The 20571-nt window shown below is 39.0% G+C and overlaps 2 gene segments (V, D, J or C); both read left to right on the top strand.

The window, feature by feature from the left end:
* Positions 1-621: 621 nt before the first annotated feature.
* LOC119040873 (T cell receptor alpha variable 13-1-like) lies at positions 622-1347 on the top strand. The segment is given in 2 exon segments: positions 622-732; positions 890-1347. Coding segments are annotated over 2 exon segments (366 nt in total).
* Positions 1348-18190: 16843 nt separating this feature from the next.
* On the top strand, positions 18191-19875 carry LOC128625797 (T cell receptor delta variable 1-like). The segment is given in 2 exon segments: positions 18191-18236; positions 19520-19875. Coding segments are annotated over 2 exon segments (402 nt in total).
* Positions 19876-20571: the final 696 nt, after the last annotated feature.

The raw sequence follows: 20571 nt of genomic DNA, 5'->3' as shown, positions 1-20571 counted from the left end.
ATGGTATTTGTCTTTCTTTGTATACTTTATTTCACTTAGCATAATACCTGCTAGGTCCACCCATGCCATTGTAAACAGTAAGAGTTCTTTCCTTTCCATGGCTGAGTAGTAATTCATTCTGTATATGTACCACAGCTTGGAAAGGAAGGTTTTATACTTTCTTTGTGTATGAGAGTGAATCATGGCACTTTGCTGGTTTAAAACATGTAAACTCAGGCCCTTGTTGAGTGAGTGCCAACAGCATCTGCATCTTTCCAAAATACTAAACATGACTCAGTTGTGTACAGAGGCGTATTGCAGAAATCAGATAAATATTGATCTGTGCATTCTTTATTAATCTCTGATCTAAGAGTTCATTTGTTTGATGTATTGCTGTCTTTATGTGTCTGAGTCTCTCATAGGCAAAGGGTAAAATTACATTTAACCAGCAAGTTCACGAGTTAAGAGATGTGACCACAAGGTGGTAGTGTACCTCTGCTGATGCAGAATATGTGGAGGGTTCATTTTAGTGGTTCTGAATGAATAGGCTTTGACATAAGCACAGTCTTTACCTTATTGGCTGGGGAGAGAATGTGAGAAACCCTTATTTTCAGATTGTTAGAGGAAAAGAGATAACTCGATAACAGCAGTAGGTCCCCTGGCTGTAGGTAGCAGGTCCACAATTGATCTCAATAAGAAGAATGAAGACATCCATTGGAGCATTCCTTGTGTCCTTTTGGCTGCAGCTGGACTGTGAGTTGAGGGTTAATGGGAAATAGATAGTATTAGTGGATATTCTTTAGAAACCAAGCTTTATTTGGGTTTCCTTAGTTACTGTAGAGAAAGAAAATTCTGAAGCATAAAAATCTGTTCACTCTTCTCCTTTTTCTGAATTTTTCTTGCTGCATAGGTGTCAGCCATGGAGAGGAAGTGAATCAGCATTCTCCTACCCTGAGTGTCCAGGAGGGAAAGACCTCTGTCATCACCTGTTCTTATTCAGACAGTGCTTCAAACTACTTTCCATGGTATAAGCAAGACGCTGGAAAAGGTCCCCAGCTCATTATACACATTCGTTCAAATGAGAATGAAAAGCGGCATGACAGACTTACTGTTTTATTGGATAAGACAGCCAAAAATTTCTCCCTGCACATCGAAAACACCCAGCCTGGAGACTCAGCTGTGTACTTGTGTGCAGCGAGTACACATTGCCTCCCAAGCACCTGAATCCTGTACACAAACCTGTCTCCTAGCAGAAGCTACTGTGTTGTATGTTGAAAACACCTAATCAACAAAACAAACAAAGAAGCAATATATAATCAAAGACTCTGAAATAGAGAACAGTCTGACAGTGACCAGAGAGGAGAGGGGAAGGAATTTCAGGGGAAAAGGAGAAAGGTTTGCAGGAACAAGTATAAAGAACACATGGACAAAAACAAGTGTGGGGGGGTGGAAATGGAAGGAAGGTGAGGAGGGCTGGGGGCAGTGGGCTGGGATGGGAGTAAAAGGCAGAAAAATGTACTCGAACAACAATTTTTTAAGAAGGTTAGTTTCAAGGTGACCAAGAAAGTGTTAGAACATGGGTGTATTGCTGTATAATGAATTCTTATGCAAGTTAGTAATGTTTAATTTTTAAATTTAGGCTTTAAAATTTTTTTAATTGTCGTTCAAGTATAGCTTTCTGTCTTTTATTCCCATCCTAGCCCACTCACCCATTCCTCCAACCTCCTTCTCATTTCACCCCCCCCCCCAGTTTTTGTCCATGTGCCCTTCATAATTATTCCTGTAAACCCTACCCCTTTTCCTTTGTTTTGTTGTTTAGGTTCCTGTTAAAGGTGAGATCATATAGTATTTGTCTTTCACCACCTAGCTCATTTTGCCTAGCATAATGCTTTCCATTTTCATCCATGCTGTTGCAAAGGGTAGGAGCTCCTTCTTTCTTTTTACATCACAGAATTCAATTGTGTAAATGTGCCATAGTTTTTTGATCCATTCATTTACTGATGGGCACCTAGGTTGCTTCCAACTCTTGGCTATTGTAAATGGTGCTACTATGAACATTGGGGTGCATAGGTTCTTTAGAATTGGTGTTTCAGGGTTCTTAGGATATAATCCTAGCAGTGGAATTGCTGGGTCAAAGGCAGCTCCATTTTTAGTTCTCTGAGAAATTCCAAACTGCTTTCCACAGTTGTTATACCAGTCTGCAATCCCACCAACAATGGATTAGAGTCCTCTCTTCTCCACAACCTCTCCAACATTTGTTTGTTGCTTTGTTTATGATGGCCATTCTGACTGGTGTAAAGTGGTTTCTGTTTGTGGTTTTAATTTGCATCTTTCTGATAGCTTGCAATATGAGCATGTTTTCATGTGTCTCTGGGTCCTCTGCATGTCCTCCTTGGAGAAGTATCTGTTCAAGTCTTTTGTCCATTTTTCAATTGGCTTGTCTTCTTGGTTTGCTTGTCTTCTTAGAGTGGAGTTGTGTGAGTTATTTATATATTTTGGAGATTAAACCCTCATCTGAGGTATCATTTTCAAATATGTTTTTTCATACAGTTGGTTCTCTTTTTATTTTAATACTGCTTTCTTTTTGCCATGCAGAAGCTTTTTATTTTAATGACATTCCATTTGTTTATTCTTTTTTAATGTCCCTTGCTGTAGGGGACATATCAATAAAAATGCTGCTGCATGAAATATCTGAGATTTCCTGCCTATGTTCTCCTCTGGAATTTTAATGGTATCATGGTTTATATTTAGATCTTTTATCCACCTTGAATTTATTTTGGTGTATGGTGTAAGTTGGTGCTTGAGTTTCATTTTTTTTTTTGCATGTAGCTGTCCAGTTCTCCCAGCACCATTTGTTGAAGAGGCTATTTTTACTCCAGTTTCATGTTGCTGCTCACTTAGTCGAATATTAATTGTCCATAGAGACTTGGATTTATTTCTGGGCTTTTTGTTCTGTTCCTTTGGTCCATGTGCCTGTTTTTATGCCAGTACCAGGCTGTTTTGATTACAGCGGTCTTGTTATACAGTTTGGTAACAGGTATTGTGATCCCTCCTACTTTGCTCTTCTTTCTCAAAATTGCAGCTGCTATTTGGGGTTGTTTATGGTTCCATATAAATTTTTGAAGTGTTTGTTCTATGTCTGTGAAATATGCCATTGGTACTTTAGTAGGTATTGCATTAAATATGTAAATTGCTTTGGGTAGTATGGACATTTTGATGATGTTAATTCTTCCAATCCATGAACACGGTATATGTTTCCATTTGTTTGTGTCTTCCTTGATTTCGTTCTTCAGGGCTGTGTAGTTTTCTGCATACAGGTTTTTTACCTCCTTAGTTAGGTTTATTCCCAGATATTTTATTTTTCTTTTTGCTATATCAAATGGGATTTTTTCCTTGATTTCTGCTTCTGCTGATTCATTGTTCATATATAAAAATGCCTTTGATTTCTGGATATTGACTTTGTAACCAGCTGTTTTGCCAAACTCATTAATTAGTTTGAGGAGTTTTTGGGTAGAGTCTATAGGATTTTCCATGTACACTATCATGTCATCTGCAAACAGTGACAGTTTTGCTTCCTCCTTTCCTATTTGGATGCCTTTTATTTCCTTTTCTTGCCTGATCGCTGTGGCTAAAACTTCCAATACTATATTGAATAGAAGTGGTGAAAGTGGACAACCTTGTCTTGTTCCTGATCTTAGTGGAAAAGCTTTTGGTTTTTTCCCATTGAGTATGATATTGGCTGTAGGTCTCTCATATATGGCCTTTATTATTTTGAGAAATGCTCCCTGTATTCCCACTTTGCTGAGTGTTTTTATCATAAATGGGTGTTGTACCTTATCGAAAGCTTTTTCCGCATCTATTGATATGATCATGTGATTTTTGTCTTTGCTTTTGTTTATGTGATGTATTACATTTACTGATTTGTGAATATTGAACCATCCTTGCATCCCTGGGATGAATCCTACTTGATCATGGTGTATGATCTTTTTGATATATTGTTGGATGCGATTTGCCAATATTTTGTTGAGGATTTTAGCATCTATGTTCATCAGCGATATTGGCCTGAAGTTTTCTTTCTTTGTTGTGTCTCTGTCTGGTTTTGGAATTAAGATGATGCTGGCTTCATAAAAAGAATTTGGGAGTTTTCCATCCTTCTGGATTTTTTGAAATAGTCTGTGGAGAATAGGGGTTAGCTCTTCCTTAAATGCCTTGTAGAATTCTCCTGTGAAACCATCTGGTCCGGGGCTTTTGTGTGATGGGAGTTTTTTGATTACTGCTTCAATTTCTTTTGCTGTTATTGGTGTATTTAGATTTTCTGCTTCTTTTTCACTGAGTTTTGGAAGATTGTATTTTTCTAGAAATGTGTCCATTTCCCCTAGGTTTTCAAATTTCTTGGCATACAGTTCTTCATAGTCATTTCTTACAATCCCTTCTATTTCTGTGGTATCAGTTTTAATCTCTCCTCTTTCATTTCTGATTGTGTTTATTTGTGTCCTCTCTCTTCTTTTCTTGATGAGCCTACTTAAAGGCTTGTCTATTTTGTTTATCTTCTCAAAGAACCAACTCCTGGATTCATTGATCCTTAAAATTGTGCTTTTAGTTTCTATGTCATTTAATTCTGCTCTAATCTTGGTTATTTCCTTCCTTCTGCTTGCTCTGGGCTGTCTTTGTTGTTGTTCCTCGAGTTCTTGCAGGCGTAGGGTTAGGTTGTTTGCTTGAAATGTTTCTATTTTCTTTAGGTAGGCCTGTATTGCTATAAACTTCCCTCTCAGGACTGCCTTCACTGTGTCCCATAAGTTTTGGGTTGTTGTGAGATCATTTTCATTTGTTTCCAGAAATGTTTTGATTTCTTCCCTAATTTCATTCTTGACCCATTCGTTGTTTAATAGCATACCATTCAGTCTCCATGTTTTGGGGTGCTTTGGGTTTTTTTCTTTGGGGTCGGTTTCTAATTTCAGTCCCTTGTGGTCAGAGAAGATGCTTGGTATGATTTCAATATTCTTCAATTTTTTGAGGCTCGTTTTGTGTCCTATCATGTGGTCTATCTTTGAAAATGTTCCATGTGCATTTGAAAAGAATGTGTATTTAGCTTCTTTGGGATGAAGGGCTCTATATATATCAGTTAAGTCCATTTCATCTAGAGTGTTGTTTAATGCCACAATATCTTTGTTGATAATTTGTTTGGAAGATCTGTCCATTTTTGATAGTGGGGTGTTCAAATCCCCTACTATAATTGTGTTGCTGTCAATATCTTTCTTGAAGTCCTCTAAGATTTTCTTGATATATTTGGGTGCCCCTATGTTTGGTGCATATATGTTTACAATGTTAATGTCTTCTTGGTGGATTCTTCCCTTGAGTATAATGAAGTGACCTTCTGGGTCTCTCTTTATAGCCTTTTTTTTGAAGTCTATTTTGTCTGATATGAGAATTGCTACCCCAGCTTTTTTTCTTGTCCGTTTGCTTGGAAAACTTGTTTCCAGCCTTTCACTTTTAGTCTGTGATGGTCTTTTGTCCTGAGGTGAGTCTCTTGTAGGCAGCATATGTGTGGGTCATGCTTTCTTATCCATTGAGCTATTCTGTGTCTTTTGATTGGAGAATTTAATCCATTTACATTTAAGGTTATTATTAATAGGTACTTATTCATTGCCATTTTTGTACCTGTGTTCCTCTCTATCTCCCTCTTATCCTTCCTTCCCTTAAAGCAGTCCTTTTAGTATTTCTTGTAGAGCTGGTTTGGTGGAGGCATATTCTTTTAGACTTCTTTTGTCTTGGAAGCTCTTTATTTGGCCATCTATCTTGATTGAGAGCCTTGCTGGGTAAAGTAGCCTTGCTTGTAGGCCTCTGGTTCTCATTACTTGAAATATTTCTTGCCATTCTCTTCTTGCTTGAAGTATTTCCATTGAGAAGTCGGTAGCTAACCTTATTGGGGCTCCCTTGTATGTTATTTCTTTTTTCTCCCTTGCTGCCTTTAAGATTCTCTCTTTGTCTTGGAATTTTGCCATTTTGATGATGATGTGTCTTGAGGTGGGCCTCCTTGGGTTCCTCTTGGTTGGGACTCTTTGTGATTCCTGGATTTGTGAGACTTTTTCTCTTATCAAATTAGGAAAATTTTCTCTCATTACTCATTCAAATACGTTTTCTATCCCTTGTTCTTCTTCTTCTCCTTCTGGTATTCCTATTATTTGGATATTATTACGTTTCATATTGTCTTGCATTTCTCTTAATCCCTCTTCATTCTTTCTGAGCCTCTTTTCATTTTCTTGCTCTTTCTGTGAGATGCTTTCTACCTTGTCCTCCAACTCACTAATCCTATCCTCCGCTTCATCTATCCTACTTTGGAAACTTTCTACTGTGTACTTCAATTCGGAAATTGTATTCTTCATTTCCTCTTGTCTCTTGCTGATGGTTTCCATTTCCTTTTTGATGTTGCTGTAGTTTGCAGAGAGATCATCATAGTTCCCCTGTAGTTTCTGGTAGTTCACTGTGAGCTCTTTGAACTTCATAATAACCAGTGCTTTGAATTCACTGTCTGATAGTTGATCAGCGTCTATTTCATCTAACATTCTTTCTGAAGTTTCTGCTTTTTCTTTCATTTGGAGATTGTTTCTTTGTCTTCCCATTGTTTGAGACTCTTCTTGTTAGTCTCTGCTTCCAAAATTGATCTGTTCTGAAACACTGGTTTTATGGTGTAAACTTCTGTGGTAGTGAAGTTCAGTGGTGCAGACTCCTTGAAGTTTCTTGATGTTCTTAGTCTCCACCTACACTCATGCTGGTCCTTGCGCTGGTCCCTGTGTTGGTCGCCTACCACTGCTGAATGTCCCAGCTCTAGTAGCCGCCTCCTCAAGCACCCAGGCCCGTTACTACGGCAGTGGCACAGAGGCTGGGAATGTCCCGGCTCCCGTATCTGGCTCTCTCTGCCACCCAGGGCTGTCACAGGGGCTTGAGTGTCCCGGTTTCCCGTACCTGACTCCCCGGCCCGGCGTCTAGTCCTGTCTCTATGGCAGTGGCACAGAGGCTTAGAAAGTCCCAACTCCCGTACCTGATTCCCCAGTGTCCAGTCCCGTCGCTATGGCAGCAGCACAGGGGCTGAGACCGTCCCAGTTCCCGTAGAGGGCTCCTCTGCCACCCAGGGCTGTCTCAGGGGTTTGGAGTGTCCCGGCTTCCGTACCTGACTCCCCAGCGTCCAGTCCCGTCACTATGGCAGCGGCACAGGATCTGAGCTCTTTATTTTTTAAACTACTTACCAGGAGCCCAAAACTGTGCAATAATTTAGAAATAGAAAAGTACAATACACTTCATTTTTAAGTACCAAAATCCAGGGTGAAACTGTGCTATATAGTTATTATCTGAAACAGTTCAGCTGGATTACAGTGAGAACTATCTATGATCAAATGGCTCATCATTCAACAAAGTTTTTGATTGCTGCTAACTCTTCAAGTCACTGCAGACTGATGCTCCCTGAATTTGGGAAGGTGTTAAAGTTACAGGCAGACCTATTTCTCCTGATACTTAATTTTAATAACTACCTTAAAAGCAGAGTGTTTTTAATACCCTGTCTCAGTAGAAGAACAGACAGTGAAGTCACCTTGGCTCCTGAGTTTGTGTGAAAAGGTACTGCAAGGGGGTACATTTCAGATTTCACTGCTCAGGATGGAAGGAAATAGTGTAGAGAAAGGGCAGGTAATCATTGAAGAGGGGGGAAGCCCTGACCTGTGTGGCTCAGTTGGTTGGTTGTTGTCCTGGAAAGAAAAGGTCGATTCCATGCAGGGATTGTAGGTTCTGTCCCTAGTCTGGCCTGTGCAAGAGGCAGTGGATCGGCGTTTCTCTCTGTTGGGTAAACAAAGTCAGTCTGGGACCCTCACCCAGATGTCTGGGTAACTAAGATAAGTAGTTTTCCCATAGCCTTGAGACAGGGTCCAGTAAACTGTGTCTCCATAACTTCCATAACCTTGAGTGGGCCGGCCTATGCAGAATCATGCTATGTTATACAATATTTTGACACCCTGGTGGCTTTGTGTACATGTCATATATAAAGAACCTGGGGGCTTCCCTCAGAATAACACGCAGCTTGCAGGGAGTGTGGATCACCCACACTTGAGTAAAGGCATATGTGGCATTCCCACGGCTCCATGCATTTTCTTCCATTTTTCTCCTCAAGCTACATCTATATCCTTAAAACTAAAATAACTACTTTGGCTTTACACACTGCCCATGTGTTAAATGCAACACATAATTCCTTAAGCCTCTTAAGTAAAATGATATCTCAATTTTTTAAAAGTAGGCTTACAAAATTGTATGGCTCTAAATATGCTTACTGTATCCCAAATGCAGTGTGTGCCCTAGTAAGGGCTACGAGGTAGATTGGGGAAGAACTCCGTCAAAGGCTGCCGTCAAGTCCTCTTATTGAAGGCTGGTTATAAGTTCACACTGATGGAAAGTATATAATGTGTTTCATCTTTTGCATATGTAAAGGAGGAAAATTTCTTTCTCTTTAACTAGGTTGCTTGTGATGAGCATTACATTCTGATTTAATGCTTACTCAATAATAAAACTGTTTTCCCCCTATGCCTTCTTTGTGGAGAGGAATTCTGGCTTGGCAGGAGATTTTTATTTCCCAAGATCTCTCAGTGCCTTTCCACAATCACTGTTCTTTCTCATTTCTCTCTCTCTCTCTCTCTCTCTCTCTCTCTCTCTCTCTCTCTCCCTTTCTCTCTCTCTCTGGAAAGTGACATGACACTGAAGGGTGAGACAATTTCTTATGACCCTGCCGCTTCCTGGGTTTGTAAACTTGGGCATTTTCTATTAACTTGTCTGAGCATCTTTTTCTGTATCATCTTTTTTTGTACAGGGAATAGAAATGACACAGTTTCTGCTTTCAGAGAACTCACTCTCATAGTAATGGAGGGCTATCCTCTTAACTCCCACAGCTGCCTTTTTCCATGGCCAGTAATGAAGAATCATCTGAGCTACAACCTCCATTCAGAGTAAAAATATCTTAGGGCCACTTGGAGCACCCATGCTCCTGAAGCATTCTAAAATGAATGGAAACTTGCTGTTGGTGGCTAAGGGCACACTCTAAAGCCCTGGGTTGGGCAGCAAAGCCCTGGGTTGGGCAGCTGCATTGCTGCATAGGAAGTGATGTCAGCCCTGGGAGCTCCTTCACCTGATGACGCTGTAATCTGACAAATGATTCTTTAGGCTTTCAAGGTTAACTGCTGCATGAAGGAAAAAATTCTCTGAAATAGTAAAAGGGCTAATACTTTAGTCCAGGACAGAGAAGTGGAAGCAAAAGAATAAGCAGTCCAGAAAATTGCTAATAACACACACGATCCTGATTTCTGATCACCAACTCTCTTTTCTCATTGCCAAGAGTCAAAATGAAGCCTGGAATTAAAGCAAGATAATTTGTTTTATTTTTCTGTGCTTTTGCCATTTCATGAATTTATATTTCTTAGTAGTAGCACTAATAGGAGCTTTTATTTATTTTTCCAGGAATGTTTTTCAAACTCTGATTGTTGTTCCCTAAATTGTGCCAATACCTCATAGAAGATGAGAAACTGAAGGAAAGAAAAATAAAAGCAAAAGTGTATATGGGAAGAAGGAGTAGATAAGTAATGGGTAACAGAAAATGGCAGAGGGTGGCCTGAATGGAAATCATTGTCTATATGAGTATCTCAACAGCAGCATTAACACCTGGGGCCGGGTCATTCCTCTGGGGGGAGGATCTATGCTGTGTATCATGGGTTATTTAACAGCATCCCTAGCCTCTGCTCCCTGGATGCCAGTAGCATCTGCTCCTTTACCCAGGGTGACAACCAAAAATGTCTCCAGACACTGCCAAATGTGACCAGGGGACAATGGACTCTGGTAGAAAACCAGTGATCTATATTTGATAGGGTACAAACTCTTTACATTAGATAGAGAGATGATAGATAGATGATAGATAGATAGATAGATAGATAGATAGATAGATGATAAATAGATAGAGTTTATATTATGTTTATGTCCTAAAGCTTCTACTCTATCAATTGAAATACAGACTGTTTAACATTTACTCCCTCAGTCTTTTTCATATACAGGGTCCAGCACAAACAATGCTCCTTTCTTATTACAAAATCTTTTATTACAAAATCACAAACATGTAATTCTATAAAGTAAGTATATCACACTTGAGCACACCATAAGACATTTTAGATGAAATATTCAAATTAAAGCTAAGCTATTACACCCGTATTATTACCGTACCAACCACATTCAAGCAGGTGTTACTTCTGTGGGACGCTGTGTATATATGAAATATATATGAAAAAGACTGAGGAAGTAAATATTTTTATTTCTACTATTATGATACAGTTTTATTGCTATAGTGTACATATGTGCTGAAATATTATTATTATATCATTCAATTTTAATAAATTCAACACATACAATATGTGGAATGTAAACAGGAAATTTGCTTATATATTATTTACGTATTCTTATTGTAAATGATGCATGTAAAATATATAATTGTTGCATATAAATACACATAAAGATACTTGTTGCACACCCTAAACAGTAATCACTCCCTTAAGCCCAACATAATTCACACACACACACACACACAGTGTGTTGAAGGCGAACTAAGCACAGGTAAGTGGAGCTTCCTGCTACAAACCTGAGCAACAAAACTTAGAAGTGGCTGCTGCTGAAGATATCTCAGGTGACAATGGGCTACAGAAATAAAATTAATTCCAAATTCAAGATGCCATTCACACTAATATTTAAAGGGACTAGATATCAATGTCTGTCCCTTTAGCAAAAGAGTAAGGAATCATAAAAGCTCAAATGGGAGTCTTCCTGGGCCTCCTGTGGATTTGCTGTGAGTTGAGAACATCCCAGAAGGATTAGGCAGGCATCTCACAGCTGAATTTGCAAACAATCAAGAGCGAACAGAAAAGTTGGAGGAAGAGAGAAGCACTAGTTTCTTGGACTGTGTCCTCTCCATGAGAGTGGAAACTATGAAAAATTTTCAGCACTTGGAAACAGTTGCTATCATGTTGCCATGACCCTCACCTGTCCCTAATTTTCTTTCTCAACAAGGGTAAGATTGCAGATGAAGGTGGGGCAGAGTTATGGGATCCTGATCCTCCAAGAAGGGAGAGATCATTTCTGACATGCACTTTTTAAAAACTTATTTTAAAGAAAGAGGAAGGAAAGAAGGGAAGGGGTAGAGAAAGAGATCAATTTGATGTCCACACGTTTATGCATTCATTTGTTGCTTCTTGTGTGTACCCTGATTGGAAATCAAACCCACAACCTTGGCATATTGTGATGATGCTCCAACCAACTGAGCTACCAGGCCAAGGCTGACTTAGATTTCTCCTGCCTCCAAACCAATGTGCAGCGGTTTCAACAAAATCCTGGCAGACTCCTCGTATCATAGTTTATGAAATGCAGCAAAAGGAAGATGGAAATCCACAGTCAATATCAACTAACACAGTTGCCTCTACATCAAAGAGTCTCCTCCTGGGGACTCAACTTCTTACTTCTGAGCTGTGCAAGTACAGTCCACTCCAGACACCTGCCACTGGTAATCAAAACTATAGCTGAGAACCAAACTCAGATCCCAGACTGGGAACAGGGGCCCAACATAATTAGAATGATATTGCTATTGCCTTGCACTCACCGATTCATGCAGAAAGCACTTCTAAATGAGCTGCAATTTGATGTGACAATGCAAACACATGCATCATTCATCCTGAGATTTCTGTGGGATGGTGTTACCAGCTAAAATCTGGAGATTGATCAGCTCTCCCATATGTGGTTCTGTCTTGGTGGAAATGAGTGAAGAACAGACTCAATGTAAAGCAGAGTCCTTTCCTTTTCCTCTCTATGAGCAAGAAAGCACCCATCTTACCTGTATTCTCTTTTATATGTCTTTATAGCTTAAATTGCAACAGACAGAAACCTAAGAAAAGCTCCATGATTCTTTTTCTAATATAGCCAAGTGAGGAAGAAAAGGAAAAAATGTAAAGTAAAAGGCCACTCTTATTGTGAAGGATTGTCAGAGCTTCCTTTATCCCAGACCAGAGACTCAGCCACAAACCACTGTATTGTGGAGGCACAGTGCTCCCCAGGCACCTGAAGCCTGAACCCAGACATGTGGCTGGATCCCGACACCCAGCAACAAGGCAGAGATGTTGGCATGGTTTCACTCATATCTAAGGTGGTGATAGGTACACACTTGGTAATCAAAGCGATGTTTCTTTTGAAATATTCAAAATACTGGTAAATTATCATCTACTCACTGTTGCTATCCTAACCAAAACCAATTTTAACATCTGAATCCCCAAGTCAGGGAATCAGTGGGTCCAGAATTCCACTACAGGATTCCTCAAACCCAGTTATAAGGTTCTGAGTCAAATGGATATTTTCACACTGAATGTGGTTTTTTCGTACTCTGCACTATTCCCATGAGTGAAAGGAAATCTTAAGACTGAAACTGTAAAGACTCAAACAAAGATCCATGTTATGCCTCATAACCCTTCACTTACTATTTTGTTCCAACTTCTTCCAGTGCATTTGATTGTTCATTTTGTTTATATTCAAATGTGCGTATTTACATCACTTCCCTCTTTATGTTCAGAAATGCCATTGGAAAATGCTAACTTCTAGTCATGAGTGTGCTATTATCAGCTTGAGCAAGTCATAGTCTTTGTACCTCATTTTAGAATCCTCATGTACATGAGAACAATATTTTGCATCCAACTTTACTCACAAGTTTCATTCATTCATTCAACCAATATTTTACTAAGTAGCTGTTGGAAATGGTATAGGGAGCTTTGAAGAAATACAAGTCACTTCACTTGTGGATTGGTAGTCTAGTGTGGAACACATACTTTTAAATCACACAGTTTCACTGGGAGGGCAAAGGCTATTGTGAAATCAATAGGTGTCAGTCAGAGAAAGCTTCCTGGATGTGTGACAGCTCAGCTTGAAACCCAGCAGATGAACACGAGTTACTCAGGGTGAAGGATGAAGGGAAGCAGAAAGGGTGCTCCAGACAAGAGAAGGCACACATATGTGTAATGTACAACGGGGACAGCTCAGCTTGTCTGGACTAAACAGTTAAAGTGGGCTCCCTAACATTGGGACTCCCCCAGAATGATGCATTGTTATTCAAATAAAAATGAGAAATACTTCTTCCCATACAACACATATGCTTATAATTATTTTAGTCTGTGTTCTGTGTGTTTGTTCGAATATATCCCAGAAAATATGCACTTTACCTTAGCTGTAATCATGAGTCATCCTACTGATGTACAGTTTTAAGCATTCTAGATTCTTCTTGCCTCTTCCATTGGACAAAACTGTGGAGACATAGACCAGATATGAAACAAGAGTAAAGGCAAGAAAATTGTAGCCTTGGAGCATTATGTGGCACCTTTAAATGTCATGACATTGTAATGTCTATAGACTTCACAAGGCTGTGCTATTTTTTTCTAATTTGAGAATACAGACAAACTCATCAATCATCCAACTTTCAGGAGAGAGAGATCATCTAGTTCAGAAGGTGATCTATTACAGAAGATAAAGTATTACAGAGGATACATTTTGTTGTGCTGACTTGGGTTTTGAGGGAGTTGTCCAGTTTCATATCAGACTTAATTACTGTGTGACATTTAGTTAAGCAGAAGATATAGGGACATTGTGCACCTCAATAAAATATAATTACATTAAATGTAGAGCTATCAAACTTTCTGTGTTCTAAATTTGTAACCTTTGTATTAAGTATAACATTATACTCCCTCCATGTGTCCACCTCAAAACACCAATTCTTATCAATATTTTATAATAAGCTGTTTGCCTAAATATGGCAGTTGACAAAGTGTCAATTATGTGATTTTGTATAATTCTCTAAATTCTCAGTTATCATTTTCTACTTGCAATAAGTAAATATCTCCATACATTTGAATTGTGTGATCTCTTAAAGTCTCCTATTTTAACATACTAACTTGGGGAAGAAATTACAAATTGAACTTCCAGAAGCACAGAAACGCATTCTCAGAAATTTGCTGCATGTGGACTACAGGGGGCAGTGCTTCCTTTCATGAATATGAATAACTTCAGCTAACAACAGAGCTGTTCAGATGTGAAGTAGAAGGCTCTGTGGAAGGGCATGAATGAGGTGGAGGAAGCTGAAGTCAGATTGACAGCTGCCTGGGCAGGAGACAGGACCACCAGGCTTCCCAGGAGAAATGGGCAGGCTCCTGGGGGTTTTGTTGTTGCTTTTCAGTCTTCGTCCACACTGTGAGTTTGGGGTGGGAGGTTTGAATACAGTAGAAAAACTTCAGGGGATACTACAAGGTTGAGAAATGAGATAGTTGGAGATTTTGATTTTTTTCCTTTCTGGCTTGTGATGGATGATTTTCTGTTGGGACTTTGAACATTAAATTTAAGATCTGATATTCTCTTTCCACACAGGGGTGAATAGTCAACAGCAGAATGGTGAGCAGCAACAGGTGAAGCAGAATTCTGCATCCCTGAGTGTGCAGGAAGGAGGAACTTCTATTCTGAACTGTGACTACAATAATAATTTGTTTACTTACTTCACATGGTACAAAAAATACCCTGCTAAAGGTCCTGCACTCCTGATATCAATAAGTTCAGTTGCAGATAAAAAGGAAGAGGGAAGATTCACAGCCTTCCACAACAAGAGTGCCCAACACCTCTCTCTGCACATCGAGCACTCGTACCCTGGAGACGCAGCCTTGTACCTCTGTGCAGCGAGTGCACAGTGCTCTGCAGGCACCTGCAGCCTGTGCTCAAACCTGCAGCTGGGACCACACTAACCCCACTTGGGGTCTCAGACTTGCACACACACAACTTGCTTCCATTCACACATGGCAGTAAGAGAGGGTGCACATTAAAGTAGGTGAGTAAGCTGAGCAGTAAGGAAGACTAACACATAGCAAGTCCTCCAAACGAGTTAATAATGTTCCCTGAGCCTCAGGGTGTCCAGGAGTCTAACCATGCTCATTGTTCACCCTGAGAGAGAGGTTCCTTGGTAGCCAGGGCAGCAATTGCTGGTGAAACTTTGTTCCCACTAATCCCTGGAATGAAGTTACCCTGTTTTCATTCTATCCTTTGGAAAGAGATGCATTTGGGATGGGGAACCAGGGTCCTAGTGCAAGTTGTCTCAGTGAGTGTTTCATGGCCTTCTACTACCAACAGTCAGGTGCTTTATTTTTGTGTAAAATGATTGAAATGATCCCTAATTATAGTTTCTGAGTAACTGTGCATTTGAAGATGCATTAAATTCCATTAAATGCATTTGAGGATGGATATTTTATGTCTCGTGCATTTATTTCTTCACCTGTAAATTACTTCTAGGCATTGCCTCAGTAAATCCCTTACTGTGTCCTTATTTTCCAGGAAGACACTGACCTCTGACACACTGTCCATCAGGAAAAACATGTTGCCCTGTGGATAATAACATAAACACAGGCATGCATAAAGTTTGTCAGCTGCAAAGATCTTGTTACTGGTAATATCCCCATTCGCAGCTGAGATGGATTTGTGGGACTGAGCATTTACTATACATCTGAAAGGTGAGAGTGCAAAACCAGACCAAGGTCACTGAAGGACAAAAAGAACATAAACAATGTGGGGACTGTCCCACATGTTGATTCAGTCAGGGGTGTCCAGTATATTGGTAGTTTCCAGCTTCAGACTTAATTGATCTCAATGGCCAAAGTTACCTACATGAGATTCCCCATTCCCACTAATCAGCCTTAATGATTGTGTTAACTAATAAAAAATATCTTTAAAAAAATATTTTACTTATTTATTTTTTAGAGAGAGGGGAAGGGAAGGAGAAAGAGTGGGAGAGAAACATTAATATGTGTTTGCCTCTCATGTGTCGCCTACTGGGGACCTGGCCCGCAACCCAGACATGTGCCCTGACTGGGAATCAAACCGGCGACCCTTTGCTTCACAGGCCCGTGCTCAATCCACTGAGCTACACCAGCCAGGGCTAAAAAATATCTTGACATTTTATATTCTTATCACTGTCAGTTTTTTTTTACCTTTGGCATTTCTTAGTCAAATTTCATTTGTGAAATACAGGTTACAACTAGATGAAATCCATTTCCTATAGTCCAATGGCCATATGATTCAATTAATGTCAAACATGTACTGACCACTGGTTCTATGCTTTCATTTATGTGATGACTAGAAGGAAAATAGTCAACCTGAATTTCTGTGAAAAAAACATTTCTTCATGCCAGAATTGTTCTCAGCCCCTTAAAAACAGAATTTCAAACTGAAAATAGATCCCAAATATCAGGGGGGAAAAGACAAGAAATATGTTGACATTGCTTTTGTACATACTGATTGTGTAATACACTGTGTGTGATTGTGTAATACATACACATATGTAAAGGAAATTTCTATAATATTTTCACTGAAAAGCTAACAGTGTTCCTAAGACATCTTCTCACAAATAAAATCCTGACCATTTAAAGTGGTCCCTGAGTTGGGAAGCTCTACATACTTCACAGGAGACTGTTGCAGTGGTCATTCCACTTCGCTAAGCTCAGAGATCCCAACTCTCTGTAACCACGAGACATCCAATCACAGAGTCAACACAGATGTCATTGGAGGGACTAACTATGCTACTGTAATGTAACGAGTCCTTACCTCCTAGCAGCCACACCAAAGGCTGTTCAATTAAGCACCCATCTCTCCCACTGTATCTGTTAGTCTTTGTAATAACAGTGTATTACTCCCAAACTCAAGTCTAAAACAATAAATAATGTAAGTTATAAATGTATGGATTGACCATTTAGACTTGGCTCAGGTGAACAGGCTTGGCTGAGTGCCCTGTTAGGTCTGAAGAACAGCTGGCTGTGGGCTGTCTAGAACAGCCTCGTCTGGGATAAGGAGAAGTCCTGCAGCAGCCTGGGTCAGGCACACTCTCATGGTGATCACAGAGCAGCAAGGGAAAGAGTTGAAACAGGAAAGCATCTTCTCAACTTTTGTTTCCATCATAAGCTGTGACAGAAATTGGCCAAAGTAAATGTCAGTTTCCTACGCATTATATCACAAGAGATTATACATGTATTATGTGTATTTATGTGTATATATGTATTACATATGTACTTTATATAAACACACATATGCATAATATGTATATAGCCTACAATAGCAGGAACTGAGTAAAAACAATATGATATGATATATGATCTATGTTATGATTTAGCAAAGTATTTATCAACATGGGTTTTTATATATTTATTACATTATATATTATAAAATAAATTCTATTTTTAATTATTTTTTATGGTTTTCCAACCTCTTTCTATTTCTGCCACCTACCCCAAGCAGCATATCCTTTCTATTCTATTTTTCTGACTTCAGATGAGATCAGGAGCATTCAGGGAGGTATGGCCATAGACTACTTTTCTGACCTCAAATCGTTCTTAAGATTCTACATACAAATGACACCATGAAGTTTATTTCAATCTCAGAAAGATAGAAATATAAATGAATAATCTGTCTAACTGTTATATGTCATTTTTTTAAACTATTTCTAGATTTGTAAGTCAACAAACTGAAGATTTTTCGTTATCTTCAGATAGATTTTAAATAATCTATAAGTTATCCCAACCCAGTTATAAAGTTCTGTTACCAGGACATTCTCCACTCTGATTGCACTCTACTTACCCAATCTCACATCTATGTACAAAGGGAAGCTGTGGTGTGGAAATACCGCCCTGCCTCCTCTACATTGCTAAGGCTACAAAGAAAGTTGTGCCAGAACAGGGACTGCTACCTAATAATAATACTAGGCACCTGCCCACACAGTTATCAGAGCAAACACTGCATGACAAAGAATAACTGTGTATAGTGTCAGAGCAGTATATTTTTCAGGATAATCACTTAGTAACTTGTCTAATCAGTGGGATGAACACCTGAAGCTAATATGAAATGGTATGTCAGCTGTAATTGTAAAATAAAAATTATTGAAAAGACAGCAAATAATTCCAACCCAAACTCTATCAACAGCATAATAAACATAAATTGAGGTGTATTCAGGCAATAAGAAAGAGCAGAACACAAAAGTAAATAAATTACTGCTACTAAAATTATGAAAAGATTATCAACATAATAAGCTATTACAGAACAGCAAATCTAATGTATGAGATGCCCCTACATTCTCATCAGAATGGATAAAGCTAAAAAGGTTGACTGTACCAAGACTTGTCAAGGATGTGAGATATCTAAAACTCTCTCACAGAACTCTCTGCTGGTGGGAATGTACAACACAACAAAATCAACTGGGATTTTGAATACAGTTTGGCAGCTTTGTAAAATGTTAAATAAATCATACCACACTTTTAAAGTATTCTATTCCTAGATATTATCCCAAAAGGAAAGAAAATATATGCACACACAAATACTTGTACAGAACATTCATAGACTTATTTGTAATAGGCAGAACTGGAGACAAAGCCAGTACATAAGTGGTGAAATTCTACTCAACAATCAAAAGAAGAAATTGTTGATATCTGCAACAACTCATTGAATCTCAAGATAATTATGATGAATGATAAATTGCATAAGAGTCCTCATATGATTCCGTTTAAGTAAAACTCTAGGAAATACAAAACAAATTTTACATAAAATTTTACAAAATGCAAAGTGACAGAAAGCAGTTTAGTGATTGCTTAGGACTGGAGGTGGGGACGGTTTACAAAGGAATACACAGAAGTTCTAGAAATGATGACTATGTTCATCATCTTCACTATGATGATAGTCTTAGGGGCATATACATATGTCAAAGCTCATGAAATTATACTTTAAAATGAGTGGTTTATGTATGTAGATTATAAATTAATAAAGCAGTAAGAAAAAGCCTTAATAAATTAAAACAGACCTTGATAAATTTCAAAAGATTTAAATCATTCGGAATACACTCTCTGATCAAAAGAGTACCAAGCAAGAATTCAATGACAAAAAATCATTAAGCTTTATATACCTGATCAGATATAATAGACATTTCCAAACACATTGTTACAGAAAATTATGTAGGCAGCACAGGATTCAGGAGGGGTTGATGTGTCAGTCTCTGAATAGAGCAAATGTAACCTTTTACTCATGAACTTCACTTCCTCTTGAGGGGAAGATACATCTAACCCAGATCTGAGCACTCACCCACTCAGAGAAGGGTTGGTCTCTGGGAAAAATGAGAACAAGGGAGACTTCACCCAGAAGACTTTCCTCCATGCTCTGTCCAGGCCTGCTGTGGGCACTCATGCTCTTCTTTAGCTTCAGTACGTGTGGCCCTGAACATGGGGCTTCAGCGTTCTTTTAGAGACAAGGATGGGATTTGAAAGTTTTAACTGGTGGGGGTATTCAAAGGGATAGAGGCAAGGAAATGAAACACCATGTCATTTTTTTCTTTGTTCTTGGGTCATAAAATAATATGTTCCTCATAACCCAACTGAGACATTTCAGAGGAGCAACCCTGTTTTTTCCTTTTTTTTTCATACAGGTTTCATCAGGACTCAGAAAGTCACTCAAGCTCAGACTACAGTACCAGGACAGGAAGGAGAATCTGTGACAATGAACTGCGAGTATGAAACCACATGGAGTGATTATTATTTGTATTGGTACAAACAGCCTCCCAGTGGAGAGATGGTTTTCCTTATTTATCAGTACCCTTCTCACCAAAATGCAATTAAGGGCCGTTACTCTGTGAATTTTCAAAAGGCAAACAAATTCATCAGCCTCACCATCTCTTCCTTACGACTGGCTGACTCAGCCACGTACTTCTGTGCTCTCCGAGAACCCACACTAATACAAGTGACAGCAGGACTCACAGTAATAGAAGTGATGGTGGAAGCTTAGCAAAAACCTTTGGCTCCATGAAGACACCACCTGCTCAGAGGCTGGGAAAACCCAGGAGCCACAGGCAGGAAGAAGGTGGGCCCTGTGTGTGGTGGCACAGTTGAGGCCTTCTAACATAAACTTTCTATTAAAAATGCCCCATAATGAGCTCAGTGTATAAAACAGCATTGTTCCCAAGATTCCCAGCTATTATCTTTGTATATTAGGTTAAAATACATCTCAAAGTGCTTTACAAATTATTCTTAAACACTGTGATGACTGAACCCATTTATTGCAGGAAAATCAGAAGTAGTTTTCTAATGCTCCTCTTGAAATTTTGGAATTCAGATCTGAACATCACTAGAATCCACCCATTGTCTCTTCCAATGTCACACTGACTTTAAAAGTTCTGATAAATATCATAAGACATTTTATTATTTTATATGTATTATATACAAAACTTGAATAAAAACCAAATGTATAAGTACATAAATGTATTTTAAGTTTTTTTTCATAGTCTAACCTGACATTTATTTCCACATTCCAAATAACATTTTAACTCTGCTCTTGGGGAATTCTAAGAACCACAATGATTTGTGGCCAGTGTCTGCAAGGGCAGAAAGTTTTCTTAACTTTAAGTACCACCAAGTTAGCACATCTTGACTAGTGCCCTAAGCTTCCTGGTTGCTGTGAAGGACAAGGTCAGAGTATAGGGTG

The sequence above is a fragment of the Artibeus jamaicensis genome, unplaced genomic scaffold (genome assembly GCF_021234435.1).
Source record: "Artibeus jamaicensis isolate MK-2021 breed Jamaican fruit bat unplaced genomic scaffold, CSHL_Jam_final contig_887, whole genome shotgun sequence".
Lineage (NCBI taxonomy): Eukaryota > Metazoa > Chordata > Mammalia > Chiroptera > Phyllostomidae > Artibeus > Artibeus jamaicensis.
This window is presented reverse-complemented; position numbering and strand designations above follow the sequence as displayed.